The following is a 15,449-nucleotide window of genomic DNA, read 5'->3' on the forward strand; positions in this document are numbered from 1 at the left end:
ACACATTTTACATATTTGACCCATTCAGTCCTTACAGAAATTCTATGAAGTGGTGTTTCCCGGTTGTCAAAGAGTGAGTTCATGTTATTCTGCATGGGCCCGCAAAACCAGCAAATGGCGGTCCTGGGATTTGAACTCCAGCCTCTGAATCTAAAGCTCATTCCCTTTCTTTTCACAAGAGTATATATTGCCTTCTAAGTGACCAGAATGACTATGTATATTTTATATTGTCAGTTTCATATCAAATGTTGGTAACACTTTACATAGCATATCTTGGGGATATCATCTTTAGTTCTAGGTAATATAAAGCCTGTGTACTTTCCTTTACCTTCTGCCTTAGCATTGAGAGTAAGCATGAGGTTACGATCCTGGGAGGACTCAATGAATTTGTAGTGAAGTTTTATGGACCACAAGGAAGTAAGTACACATGTTGATGTGCGCTCTTCTTTTTCTTTTCTCTCTACTCCTTAATAAGTAATGAGAATATCAGTGACAGGTGGTGGCGGGGTAGTATTTGAACAGTAAATTTAATGCAACTGTAGAACCAGTGAGGAAGTCTTGCTTTTATCATAACTCTTTATATGCTTTTCTCTTTTATCTCCATGCGACAGTATTAAACATGAATTGTGAATACTCTTGTTTATTTTTATTTATTTTTTAATGAGTGGCTACTCAGTGGATGGTTTGGGGGAAAGTTTCATGTATTTTTTCTATTTCTGTTTTTGGGTTTGGTTAGGGGTGGTCAACAGGGTAGATTGAAATAGGAGGCTGTTATTTACCAATTAATTGAATAGTGCTTAATACTTTACAGAATCAGGTAAATGTACGGGAGAAATGAGTCTTTGCTTATTTTCCAAGTCTAGATCTTTAAAAAATATATATTTCTTAATATTTATTTATTTTTGGTAGAGAGAGGGACCAATCAAGAGCCAGGGAGGGGCAGAGAGAGAGAGAGAGAGAGAGGGAGACACAGAATGTGAAGCAGGCTCCAGGCTCTGAGCTGTCAACACAGAGCCTGATGCAGGGCTCGAACCCACAAACCCACGAGCCATGAGATCGTGACGTGAGCCAAAGTCAGACATTTAGCCAACTGAGCCATCCCATTGCCCCCAACTCTAGATCTGTTAAAGAAAAGTATTTTAGGGGCGTCTGGGTGGCTCAGTCGGTTAAGCAGCCGACTTCGGCTCAGGTCATGATCTCACAGCCCGTGAGTTCGAGCCCGGTGTCGGGCTCTGTGCTGACAGCTCAGAGCCTGGAGCCTGTTTCGGACTCTGTGTCTCCCTCTTTCTGACCCTCCCCCGTTCATGCTCTGTTTCTCTCTGTCTCAAAAACAAATAAACGTTAAAAAAATTTTTTTAAAAAGAAAAGTATTTTAATCTGAACATATAATAGCTACTAATTATGGGGTCCCTGACTCTTGAAGGAATTAATTTACAAGGTTTTCGAAAGAGATTAGGATTTAATGTTTCACCTTGACTCAGATTTGGTTTTTAATGTGGAAACACACAGTTACAATGTTTAACATTTTTACTTGTATTTCAGCACCATATGAAGGTGGAGTATGGAAAGTTAGAGTGGATCTTCCTGATAAATACCCTTTCAAATCTCCATCTATAGGTATGTAACTACTCAATTTGTCTCATTAGAGAGTTTTGAAATCAAAGAGAAAAAGAGGAAAAAAAAGCCTACATTTTATGGGAGATAATTCCAGAAATGGTTATTTAACTGAATTTTTCCTTTTTGGGCTTTAGTTAATTAATTAGTGACTTTCTGTGGGACTTCCTAGTGTGACAGAAGATGGTGAAATGAACCCTTTGCATGATTGTAATGATCATAACTCTAGATTTTTCTGTCAGGGTAAGATTAAATAATCTTAAAGGCCCACTGTCCATTCAGGCTGAGTAGTAAAATAATAAACATGTCTTAAGTCTCATTTTAATTGCTAGATTATTGGAGTTAATGTTATGTAGTGTCTATTCTAATTCTGTCATTTAAAAATCCTCTTTAGATCCTCCTTTGCTTTTTGTTCACTCCAACTCTGGGTACCTAGCAGTGAAATCACCCTTTTCCGTTCTCTCCACTCCTCATCGTTTTAGCCCCCTGAGCAGCTGAAGAAAGTAGAGTAGGAGCCTCAGTGGGATTGTATAAAGAGGTACTTTTTCTTCACCTTCATCTTCTTTCTGCCCTAATTGGTGATATTATTAACCCGGCACCCCCGTTAAGGCACTTAGTGACAATTTAGGCGTTTTAGCATCAGATGCTAAAGATGTATATCGGATTGAAGGTTGACACTTTTTTTTTAAGTTATTTATTTTGAGAGAGAGAGAGAGAGAGAGAGAGAGAGAGAGACAGTATAAGTGGGGGAGGGTCAGAGAGAGGGGGAGAGAGAGAATCCCAAGCAGGCTCCACACTGTTAGCGCAGAGCCCAATGTAGGGCTTGAACTCATGAACCGTGATATCATGACCTGAGCCGAAATCAAGAGTCGGACGCTTAACTGACTGAGCCACCTGGGTGCCCTGAAGGTTGACACTTGTAAAACTTTTGAGATTGTGTAATGGTAGTAACTCAGCTAATTTAACCTAGGTTTTAAAATTTTCATTCTAAAGATGATTTTGAAATATTATAAAATATTGACCAATTTTAGGAAAGAAGAAAAAAATAAAATTGGAATATATCATACATTTTTTGACAGTCACACTGATCCTCATGTTCAGATTGCCGGAGTTCATACATCTTGCTACTGCTATGGGCTTGTTTCTGGAAGTAATGCTAGGTCTCTTGGAGTTTAGATACCACACACCGTGCCCACCCTTCAACAAAAATTTTCTTTCTCCGCCCCCCTCCCCCAAAGAGGTGGACCAAAGACATCCTAAGCTTTATGTTTTGATTCTAGGCCCCCACCTTTCTGTCTAGGATAAGTAATGTGAAAAAGATAGGATCGTTACAGACTGATTTTCATTCAAATGCAGCGGCTTCTCCAGCACCATCTAGCTACTTCCTGCTCTCCAGCTTTGTGCCTTAAAAACACTACAGAGCACCTATAACTCCTTCTTAGGCTGGGAACTCTCCGTGTTAATTTTAAGGATAAATTGGTGATTTCCTTTTAGGGTCTCTAGGCTGATTTTTCTAAACTCAGGGAGGGAGAAGATACTTTATGAATGATTGAATTGGAAATTTCGCTCTTGCTACAAGGGCCTCTGAGGTGTAGGGTTCTCAGATGGTGAAATAGGAAGGGAGCTGTGAGGTGTTGCATTTTTGAGATAATCCCCAAGTATATCTGATTTAATGCCTGTATAGTTGGGGCAGCACCCCTTCCTAGTTCCATCCCAGGGAGGTGGAATGTGGTGTTACTCAGTTTGGGAGGGCTTTTCTTTCACATTGTGGTTGCCTGTCCCCCATTCATCTCTTCTTTTGATACAGGCATCTGAACTTGTGTGTAGTTGAGCGGTATGATCTTCAAATCTTTACATGTGGAATGTCCACACCATATAAATTCATTCAGATATATTTCGTAAGTGTCTGTTTGCTTAAAGACTAAAAGCATGCTGGATATAGTTTTGAGCCCTAAATTCCTAGTTAGAAAGAAAATAGTATAGCTGTTTAACAGGCAACTATAGAAAACAATTACATATCCTGTAGAAATGTAGTTATTTCTCAAACCTTATCTTATTTTTCCAGATAATCTGTTTCATCATAACTTTCAAAGTAAAAATGTCTTAACTTGGCCTGGTTTGTTTATTAACTAATGACACAATAGAAGCCTATGTACTTTCTTAAATTAATGATGTAATATGAAATTGCTTGGGACAAATGACTAGGCTGATTTAACTTCTTCATAATTTTTCCTTTGCCTTGCTGTGCGCTTTTAGAACTTGGTAATGCTTACAGATGCGTACCATCTTCTCTTAGGGAAGTAGGTCTAGTTGAAATATTTGTACAAGCTGTGTTTGTTTCCTCCAAAGGAAGGATTGCATAAGAGAGTTATAATCAGTTGTGTGTGGTGACCCATTTTCAGGTCATCAACAGTGTAATTGTTGAATTTGCCTTAAACATTTTGAGAGGTAGTAGCTCATTTAGAATAGGCGAGGTTTCCTTTTTGAGTTGTATAGATAGTTGTAGAATTATGCAGAAGGGCAAGGAGATGAGATAAACCCAGACTTAAGGTTCTTTTTAAACCCTGCCTCTGTAGTATCTAGGCAGGCATACCCTTCTTCCTGAGCCAAATTTTGAGCTCTTAAATATTAAGATATGCAGGATTAAGCATCCTTAATGCTTAGATCCTGGAATGTTAAAAAAAAATTTTATATATATATGTTTGGTATTTATTGATTTTTTGTAAATGTTTATTTATTTTGAGAGAAAGCGTGCATGCGTGTGGGTGAGGGGCAGAGAGAGAGAGAGAGAGATTGAGATTGAGAGAGAATCCCAAGCAGGTTCCATGCTGTCAGTGCAGTGCCTGACTGGAGTTCAATCTCACAAACTGTGAGATCATGACCTGAGCCAAAATCAAGAATCTGACGCTCAACTAGCTGAGCCACCCAGGTGCCCCAATTGGTTGATTGATTGACTGATTGATTGATTGTATAAATGCTCCATATTCTTAGTATGAATGTAAGAAGGTCCAGGTGACCAAAAATAAAGAAAAATTAAAAGTGTCTCATAATCCTGTCCCTCAAAGGATATCATCATTACATCCTGGTATATGTACTTTAAGACAATTTTCTATGCACATTTAAGTATATATTCAATATAATTTGACATGCTTATCTTTCAGAGTATCCTTTAAATAAATTTTAGAGAGGGGTACCTGGGTGGCTCAGTCGGTTGAGCGTCCAACTTTGGCTCAGGTCATGATCTCACGGTTCATGAGTTCGAGCCCCGCATGGGGCTCTGTGCTGACAGCTCAGAGCCTGGAGCCTGCTTCGGATTCTGTGTGTCTCTCTTTCTGCTCTCTCCCCACTCATACTCTGTATCTCTCTCAAAAATAAATAAAACATTAAGAAAAATAAGTTTTAGAGAGTTTTTCAGAAGTTACATGATTGCCTGAGTTATAAGTAAAAATGTTCTTTGAAAACAATTTATATCATTATATAAGTGTTGGGTTTTTTTGAAAATAATAATAAAGCTATCTCAAATTATCTTTGGAAAGAGAAGGAATATAAACAGACAATATATATAGAAGGAATATAAGCAGGTTATGAACTGACTTTTTAAATGCCATCATCTTAAGCTGGTCTTTTGGAATTTTATATTCTCTTTGAGTATCATAAGCAATGAATGATGCTTATGAAATCATCTTGATGCTTTGAGGCTGGATATAAATTTTTGAGATGGCTAAAGATCATTTAATTTCACAGAATAAGATGATGGAAAAACTGAGTAACATCAATCGGAGTGTAAAATGATATATGATTATGAAATTGGCTTAAGAATTATGATTTTCTTGTGAACTGGCCCTAACAGCACTTTCAAAGAGAATTTATAAAACTCCTAATCAGTTGTAACATCATTGAAGTAAGTATTTGCATAGCTTTCCAGAGAGACTGCTTTGAAATAAATCATATTTGAATTTTAAAAAAATGTTTAATGTTTTATTTATTTTTGAGAGAGAGAGGGAGACAGTGTCAGCAGGGGAGGGGCAGAGAGAGAGGGAGACACAGAATCCAAAGCAGGCTCAAGGCTCTGAGCTGTCAGCACAGAGCCTGACCCCGGGCTCGAACTCACGGAACGCGAGATCATGGCCTGATCGTAGTTGGACGCATAACCTACTGAGCCACCCAGGCTCAGAATCTTGAAGTTCAGATTTATTTGAAAGTTCAGACTTTTTGTATTTTTCATTCAGAAACATTCCTAGAATGCTTAGTCGCCAACTATGTAGAGTTAGGAGAGTGTGCTTGATCAGTGGTGTGGATATCAGGAAAGAGCACTTCTGGCCCTCATTCTCCTTGACCATGAGACTGATACTCAACTGTTGTTCTTCTAAAAAATGAGATCATGGAATTAAATGAACTCCGCATGTTTGATATTGACCAATATGCTAAATACTCAGGATAGATGGCATTCTACTAGGCAATTAGGAAGATCATGTAAGGCTCTCACTATTTAGAAGGTCAATATAAATAAAATATTGCATAGACTTTAGTGACAACACTTGATTGCTTTTTAGGAGAGGTGTGGGTTAGTGGCTGAGAGAGAGTGTATGGAAAAGATAGGCTTTTACAAGAAAGGTGAGTTTCTTTGAGAATACAGTTTTTACAGAGCTTCAGAGATGTGAAGGTGTGCATAAGGAGTTTAGAACACTGTTTCAAAACCCCAAGTAATCCCCAGTCCATGAAGATTTTGGTTTTTTTGCAGAGAAGTTGCTACAGAGAGTATGCCATATTTCTCTAGATTCAGTTTCCAGCATGTGCTCATCTATTAAGAGAATGTTTTTACCAAAGGAAACAGACTTGTAGTTGATGAGGGGGTGAAATAAAGATGAGTGATGCCATTTAAAGAGGGTAAAATAGAGCAGCTTTGAATAAAAATTCAAAAGTAACCAATAAGCATAGGGTACAAAATGGTTTTATGTCTACTCCAGAGAATGCTTATTAAAAAAAAGAGGGGAGCGCCTGGGTGGCTCAGTCGGTTAAGCGTCTGACTTCAGCTCGGGTCATGATCTCGTGGTCCGTGAGTTCGAGCCCCGTGTTGGGCTCTGGGCTGATGGCTCAGAGCCTGGAGCCTGCTTCAGATTCTGTGTCTCCCTCTCTCTCTGACCCTCCCCCGTTCATGCTCTGTCTCTCTCTGTCTCAAAAATAAACAAACATTAAAAATATTAAAAAAAAAAAAAGTGAGAGGGGTGCCTGGGTAGCCCAGTTGGTTAAGTGGTCAATCGTCCCAAGTCTTGATTTTAGCTCAGGTCACGATCTCAAGGTCGGTTGTGAGAGAGAGCCCCATGCGCTGATAGCACAGAGTCAAACCCACCTGGGATTCTCTCTCTCCCTTTCTCTCTACCCCCTGCCCAACTCGTTCTCTTGTTTCTCTCTCTCTCTCTCTCTCTCTCTCTCTCTCTCTCTCTCTCTCTCTCTCAAAATAAACTTAAAATGAGAGATACAGGACTTAACACATTGGCAGGTTAAGCATTGTTGGCAAAGGTATTATGATATAGCCAACTTAGTATATACTAATTGAAAATTTTATATTCTTTGAGTGATTTTACTTAAATTATCCTAAGATTCAGAATTGTGCACTAAAATTAATGTGTAAGTATGCAAATTGCAGTGTTACTTTAAAAACTTTTATTTTAAAAAGTTTGAAGCAATCTAAATGACCCAGTAGATCATAAAGTAGTTAAATTATGGTATGTCTTAATGGACAAAATGCTTTAGTCATGACTAATGTTTTAACTCTATCTTTAAAGGAACACACAGGAAAATGGTAATCTTGTATAGCATTAACTCTAATTTTTTCCATGAAATTCCAAGTATGAATGCCAAACTATTGTTACAGTTATCCATGGCTGTAAAAGGGATTAAAAATGTTTTTGGGGGTGCCTGAGTGACTCAGTTGGTTAAGAGGCCAACTCTTGATTTACACTCATGTCATGATCTCATGGTTTGTGAGTTTGAGCCCCACATTGGGCTCTGCACTGACAGCATGGAGCCTGTCTGGGATTTATTCTCTTTCCTTCTCTCTCTGCCCTTCCCCCTCTCATGCTCACTCTCTCTCACTTTCTCAAAAAACAAAAAACCAAAAAACTTAAAAAAGGGATTAAAAACATTTTTCTATAACTTCTAAATAATATTAAGTTCCTTTATACTATATATATATGAATTATATATATTATATATAAATTATTTATATTATATATATATATATATATATATATTATATAAGTTTTTATTTATTTTGAGAGAGAACACGCATGTGCGAGTCAGGGAAGGCCAGAGAGAGAATCCCAAGCAGGCTCTGCTCTGTCACTGTGGAGCCCAACATGGGGCTCAAGCCCATGAACCGTGCCATCATGACCTGAGCTGAAATCAAGAGTTGGATGCATAACCAACTGAGCCACCCAGGCGCCCCTAAAAGTTTATATTTTTAAACATATGGCAAATGCATGTCTTTCAGATGTCCTGTCTGCGTCTATACTTTTTCCTGTCTTTTGTTCTAGAAAGCCATTATATCCTTGGCCAGAATTCTCACCTGGTAGCTTGCTAAGGCCCTACTGGCCCCCAAGTTTCCACCAGTTTCCTTTCTTACTAACTTTCAATTTTAATTATGTGTGTGTATAAGGGTTACATACCGTTATCTCTGTTTTTCTGCTTATAATTTAGTTTATTCCATCTTGGGTACTATCTTTACACCTTTACAAAAAACTCTTTTTCACTCCTTTTCTTTCTTTCCCTTTTCTCCCTTTTCTTGGGCTGCTACCTCTAACAATTCTTACCTACTTCTCTTTCCAATCTGACTCTTTCACATGTGTTTCCCCTTGCTCCATTTTTCTCCTATGAAGCAAAAAAGATTCCTGTTTCATAACTCATAAATAATAACATTTTTGATAAACTTAAGCCGGGGGGGGATTATGTCTTCTAATAAAATACAGGCATAAAATGTTAGATTTAAGTCTTTCCACCTCTAAAGGTCTTGAAAATATCATGAAGTCTCCTTCAGGATCTACAGTAGTCTCCATCACACCATAGCTACTTAAACACTAGCATTCAAGAGAAAATGAAGAATTTGGCCTTTATATTTTTAAATGATTACTGGGTAGTATGTTAATAAAACTTCATTCTACTAATTTCAGATAGAACTTAGAGTATTTTAGAGTCTTTTGTAAATAACCTTTAATCAAGCGTCAGACGCTTAACCAACTGAGCCACCCAGGCACCCTATCGTTTGTATTTAAAAAATTTTTTTTTCATTTATACTTTTTACAAATAGAACACTGTTTTAACATCCACCTAACAAGTCTAGAAACTAACTTTTGAAACACTACCTATATACATATCCATCTTAACAGTGAGGAAGACTGCCTCACAGGAGCAGGCTGCGTGTACTGTGTGTCTGGATTGCAAATTTGATTATGCCAAAGCAGAGCAAGAGAAATGGTTGATTGAGAACAAGATTCTGGAGGGAGTGGTTTAATAATTTGCTTGATGTTGATAGAATGGTCAGGGAAAAAACCACACTCGTTGTGCAATGGAATTTGATGTCAGTGGGCATATAGCAAGAGCTAGCCAAACCCATATCAGTAAATGGAGACAAAAAGGAAAGGTCATGGGCAATTAACAGTAGCTGGAATACTGTATTGAGCTCTACCAGTGGCCTTTACTGCTAGGTCGGATATCCTCTCAATAGAGTGGTTTAGATCTTCCTATTTCAAGGGAAACTAGATAACCTGTCAGAGTACTTTCTGAATCTCCCAGTCTACCCAGGTTCTTAATTAGAAGGTACTCTGATGATCAGTGCACCTTATTCTTTTTACTTTGCCAGTGGTTAAGGAAAGTGATTTAACCTTTTTCATTGTCAGAATAGCAGACACCTCTGGCATTGTAAAAATTTATTTCACTGTGGCCAGAAATTACATCACAATATTTTTGGAATGGAATTTTATAATAGGGTATGACTAAAATACAGAGTTTAGAATATTTACCATTTCACTGTGTACCTTCCTAGATGGAAACATTGTATAATTACCTCCTGGGAACTAGGAGTAAGCTAAGGGAGCCAGTAAGCTAGGGGTGGACGAGGATTTGGAGTAGAGTATGTCATTTCTGAAAGGTTTGGGGGTTAGTTATTTAACAGAGGCCTGTTTAGACCACTGCATTTTCACAAACAGAATGAATTCTGAGACCAAGGAAGCAAAGTTCCATCACCTCCTTTCTTCTTGGCTTTCATGACCGTGGTTTTGAATTTAGTTTCTGTCTCCAGAAGATACATAATTGCTACTATGTAGCGATCTATATCTTTTGAATTCCAGTAGAGAGAAACAAGGTTCTAGTAAGAAATTTCATAAAAGTTTTTTTTTAGATAATGCTATGAGAATGTAAGCCATTGTTAAAAGCTCTCTTTTTACTGCTGTTCTGAAAATGAAATTTTCCAGGGTGGATTTTTTTTTTTTTTTTTTTTAAAGAATATGTCTGGCAGCTGAAGCAGAATTTACTTTTTCGGAAAACTGATACATTTTTATACCATTTTTTTCTAATCAGCTTCACAAATTTACTAGATACCAAATATGTGCAGGGCATTCATTATTCCAGGTGCCAGAGGAACAGAGGTTGAACAAATTCTTTGAGGAAAAAGATGAAGCAAAAAATTAAAATGCTGATAGCTTTATGCAGAGATTGATGTGGTGAAATTGACATATGGATATCTTAGATTAGGTGTTCAGGAAGGGTTTCTCAGACAAAGTAAACTTAAGCTTGAGGTTTAGGGTTTTTTTTTAAATGCTTATTTATTTTTGAGAGCGTGGAAGCAGGGGAGGGGCAGAGAGAGACGGAGACACAGAATCGGAAGCAGGCTCCAGGCTCTGAGCTGTCAGCACAGAGCCCGACACAGGGCTGGAACCCACGAAGTGCGGGATCATGACCTGGGCTGAAGTGGTCCGCTCAACCGACTGAGCCACCTGGGTGCCCCAAGCTTAAGGTTTAAATGAAAAGGAAAAAACAAAAACAAAAAACCCCAGCCCTGATCCTCCAAGATCAGGGATGAGGGCATTCTCAGCAGAAGAAATTGTGAGCAGAAAGGCCCTGAGGCAGATAGGAGCTTAGCATGCTCAAGGAAGAGAAATAAGGCTGGGAGAATGGGTGAGCAGTGAAATAAGAGAGAGGCTCCAAGTGGCATGCAGGGTCAGGTCCCACAGGGCTTTGTAGGTGAGATTAAAGGCTTGAGTTTTGGTTTTATTTTATTTTTTAGAGAATTTTTAAAAATGTATTTGTAATTATTTTGAGAGAGAGACCAAGACAATGTGAGTGGGGGAGGGACAGATTGAGGAGGAGAGAGAGAATCCCAAGCAAGCTCCAAGCTGCTAGCACGGCGCCCAACGTGGGGCTCGAACCCATGAAACCGCAAGATCATGACCTGAGCCGAAACCAAGAGTCGCATGTATAACCAACCGACTGAAACACCCACATGCCCCAGCATGAGTTTTCTTTTTAATGCAATGGAAAAATTATTGAAAGGTTTTAAGCAGGTTTTCATGATCACTGTATTGTTATAGGGGAAGAGTAGAAATACTGGTGGTTTGGAACAGGTGCCAACATTGAGAAACTCTGGTGTCTATAATCCATTGCCTGCAAGAAATTTGGCTGTGTGAAGGAGAGCACGCAAATGGCGGGCGGAGATAAAAGGAAGGTTTCAGTTTTTACTTCTGAAATGGGAGATTCTGAAGGATGTTGATGTGCTCATTGTAGGGGCAGTTGTCTAGAAAGGAGGGAAAGCTTGGTGATGCTGGGCATCAGGATGAGGATTGAAGGCACAGTGCCTTTGAGACAGTAGGAAGACCTTAAACATTTGAATGAGCTCTTGAGGCAGGAAAAATTAGCGTGTGTGCAGGGAGGATTTTGATGGGGGGAGAGAGAGATCCTGCCCACCAGCCCCCATCCTCTCAAAATAGGCAGAGCTTTTAAGTCAAAGTGAGAAAGAGAGGAGCAAAGGGGACTGGAGATTTATAGAATAATGAGGAAAATGCACAAGCCGTTGGAGAATCGGGGACGGGCTACTAGTGAAAGGAGAAAGGAAAATTATCTGTGATGTTGAATCCACAAAAGGTTATTGAGCATACTTTTTAAAGTTGGTGCATTTGCATAATGTCTTTCCTCCCTGCCAGCCCAGTAGATATAAACTCCATGAAGGCAGACCCTGGGTCTGTTCTGCTAAACATTCCTTCTCCCCACCTCAGGGCCTGGTACATTGCCTGCTCTGTACTGAGGTGAGGGAGTAAATGAATGAATCAGTGTTTAGTGACACCTTCAAGTCCAAGTACAGCGAATATGAATGATTGGTTTCCTCCAGTTGCAGATGGGTGTTTCTGAGGAGAGAGTGCATGGGGTTTGCAGAAGGTAGCTGCAAAGCAATGATGGCAATGGGTCTTAAATCTTTTTTTTTTTTTAACGTTTATTTATTTTTGAAAGAGTGTGAGTGGGGGAGGGGCAGAGAGAAAAGGAGACCCAGAATCCAAAGCAGGTTCCAGGCTCTGAACTGTCGGCACAGAACCTGACGCGGGGCTCGAACCCATGAACTGTGAGATCATGACCTGAACTGAAGTCGGATGCTTAACCGACCGAGCCATCCAGGCGCCTCAAATCTTAAATTAAGCAAGGAGAGGAGTGAAGATAGGAGGGCTGGTAGGTGGGAAGAAAAGGGAGGGTCAGTGGATTAGAGTTCTTAGGGACTGTGGTGGGTGGGGGTGGTCTGTGATTTTGGAGGTGAAGCTGTTTATAAGATGACAAATCCCAGGTATGTCCTGGGAGTGTGATGGGAGTGTGAATGAGATGTGATAGAGGAAAAGTCACTGAGAAGAAGCTTCAGGGATTGAGAAGACAGGGTGTCAGGAGTGTGATCTGTGTGGGTGATAATGTCACTAAAAATGACAAGAAAGAGACTTGGACGCCAGGTGCTAAAGTTCTCAGTAATGGAAGAAGCCAGTGGTCATATCGGCCCTGTTAAATGAAAAACCTCCTGTTGGCAGTCTATAATATTTAAATTCATTGACCTTCATCTTGCTATTAGCCAGAGTAAAAATAGTAGTTGGCTTTCCCTCCCCCAGGCCACCTCTAAGGGGAACCTTGCCTTTGTACATGCTTGCTTCTGTCAGAAGATTTGTCCATTTCCTTCTAGAAGCTGGCTTATGTCAGTCTCAATTCTGCCTTTGGCAATTCGTTATTATAGAATCTTTCCATTTGCTATATAACAATTCCATCTAGCTCACTCTTTAGGTTAGTTCCTACTTTAATTATAGTAGCTGACCTGTAGCTTTTGAGCTGGTTATTCTGACATCTTTTTGGCATTAACTCCTTTCCTTCTTTTTGGATTGTTATCGTAATGAAAACATGTATTTTTGGCTTCCTCTTTAGTTAAACTGCGATCCTTTTAAAAACAAGTAAGAGTAGTGTCTTAGTTCCCTTTGAAAAGCTTATTCACCACAATTTAAGGTTTGTTCATATTTCTGGTGTTGGTGAAAACATAAATGCTAGAAGGAACGTCAAAGATGATATCATCCAGTTGTCTCAGTTTAAGGATAGTAAAACTGAGACTCAGGAAGGTGGAGATAAATGACTGACTACTAACTAATTGCAGTCTGCCTTCTGGTTTCCAGTCTGGTCTTTTCCCCTCAAACCAAATGCAATTAGAACGGTCTTCTTCATGATAAATGTTAGAGTACCTGTATTTTCTATTTCCAGTGTGATGGGGTTATAGGAAGCCTAATACCCACTAATCAAAATATACTCTAATGCTCTGGACACTTCTAAAGGATTGAGAGAGGAGTCGGTAGGGGCAGATACTTTCATCTTTAGGATGAGGAGAGTGAGGTGAAATTACTTGCCCGAGCTCATGAGGCTTATAATAACGTTGAGTACTTACTGTGTGCCAGTTGCTGGTCAAATGCTATACATATACTCATTTAATCTTCATAACAGTCCTATGATGTGCAGATACCAAAATTTAACTTAGCTTTATTCATAACAAAGGCAAAGAGATTCAGTGACTCTTAACTTGCTTGAGGCTTGCAGAGTGAAACTTGGGCCATGTGACTGGAGCCTGATCTTTTAACCACGACTTTATTTAAGAAGAGTGGCCAACTGTGTTCTATACTGCCTCTACTGAGGCAGGGAGTAATGACCATGAGAACAAAGTCCTCCAGATTCAGACAGTGTGGTTATATGAATGATCAGGAGAGTGAAAGAGACCCTGTGGAGACAGGAAAGAGAGCATTACAGTCTTCCACAAATGAAACTACAGGAGAGTAGATTTGAGGCTCGCAGGTTTTGGTAGGCTGCTAGGTTGGTAGCAGGGTTAGGCTGTTGAAGGATAACACTTCACCTTTTCTTAGTTATAAATGAACTTTTCTTATCCATCCAGCCCATCCCTCAGATTGCATATTATCAGAGAGAAAGGAAGAAACAGAAAAGACGACCCCTTGTTGAGTTTAGATCTCCTGAACACACACAGGATCAGTTCAGAAGTTCCCATGACACAGGGCATTGAGAGTGAGCTCCTTGCTGGGTTCCTCACCCAAGAAGAGACCGGCCCAGGTCCATCTCTCCTGAGTAGGAAAGGCTCAGCTCTTGGAAGAGGCCTCTGCCTGGGTGCGGGCTGCCACGGGCTGGGCCTGGCCGTCCGAGGTAAGATGAAAATCTCTGAGTGTGCGCTAATGCACAGAGCTGGCGGCATGGCCGTCACTGGTGAAGCCAGCGGCAGCGCCACCCCCCACCCCTTTTTTAGCTGGAACATCCCAACCCTGGTCGCCTCCTGCATGCTAGGAATGGAGATCCAAGTTACTACCCTTAAAAAATGTACAGTCCGAGATGCTGCTAGGAGCGATAAGATCCAGTCTTTAATAAATAGATTCGAAACAATTATATCTGCCTAAGAAACGAATCCATCAGTTTGATTCTGAGTGGTCTACCTTGTGTGGGCATCTATCATGAAGATGGAATATCAGAATGACTTAATGTTTTCACTTACCCTTTTCTCACAGGGATTCATAAACTCGTAATTAAATTGCATCAGCCACAGCCGCCTTAGCCGTCTGCAGTCCCAGCTCATTTTATCCCTGGGATGGAGCTCCTCTATTTTTGCCTTCGGCGTTTTTCACCTACTCACCTTAAGGTGGATTTACCTTGTTTCATGAGTCACTTGTCGGACCTCTCATTTCTCAAGATTATTCTGAAGGAAACTTCTGTATAGATGACTGGCCCTAGGTATTTCATTCTGTCCACACATTTGATCATTAAAAATATCCTCACAAGTAAAACAAAGGTGATTAATTTTTGCCACCTTTATTTACATATTGACCCGAGTATCTGAAGTTACTGGAAAGCGTGTACAACTTTGTACAGATCCCCTGCTGGGATTAGACACAGAAACGGGCTGAAATAAACACCGGTTTTCAGCATGACTCAGCATGATGTTACTTACTTCCTCTGCCTATTAGCCTATGGGTCAAAAGATGTGTTAGCCTAGAACAGTTGAGTATTGGGAGTGTCACAAGCTAAAGTGTGGCATATTTTTCCTTTTTAATAATCTCTCATTTTATGAGATAATGCAGTTTTTTACATCAACTAAGCATGATTTGGATTCCTCCTCCAGAATTATAAATCACCTCCTTCCCCTCTGCTAAAAGATAGAGGACAGAGGTGGTGAGCTTTTTAGCCAAACGTTTGTTCCTGTTGCCTTCCCTTTTATAAGTGCTTGGGTCGTGCCAGAGGATAATTGTCTCAGAGATTTGAAGGAGTTGTGGATTTTATCT

At 39.8% G+C, this 15,449-nt stretch overlaps 1 protein-coding gene across 7 annotated transcripts in view; it reads left to right on the forward strand.

Moving 5' to 3' along the window:
- Positions 1 to 15,449, forward strand: part of UBE2H (ubiquitin conjugating enzyme E2 H) — a 101,442-nt gene that overhangs the window by 55,633 nt on the left and 30,360 nt on the right. For 6 of the 7 annotated variants that reach the window (XM_027075467.2, XM_027075465.2, XM_053218087.1 and 3 more), the window contains 2 exons: positions 341 to 417; positions 1,543 to 1,617. In XM_027075467.2, coding sequence (XP_026931268.1) covers positions 341 to 417; positions 1,543 to 1,617 — 152 coding nt within the window. Of the gene's footprint in view, positions 1 to 340; positions 418 to 1,542; positions 1,618 to 2,096; positions 2,153 to 15,449 lie in introns of those variants that run through there. The other variant, XM_053218089.1, reaches the window with a different exon arrangement.

The sequence above is a fragment of the Acinonyx jubatus genome, chromosome A2, assembly GCF_027475565.1.
Source record: "Acinonyx jubatus isolate Ajub_Pintada_27869175 chromosome A2, VMU_Ajub_asm_v1.0, whole genome shotgun sequence".
Taxonomy (NCBI): Eukaryota; Metazoa; Chordata; class Mammalia; order Carnivora; family Felidae; genus Acinonyx; species Acinonyx jubatus.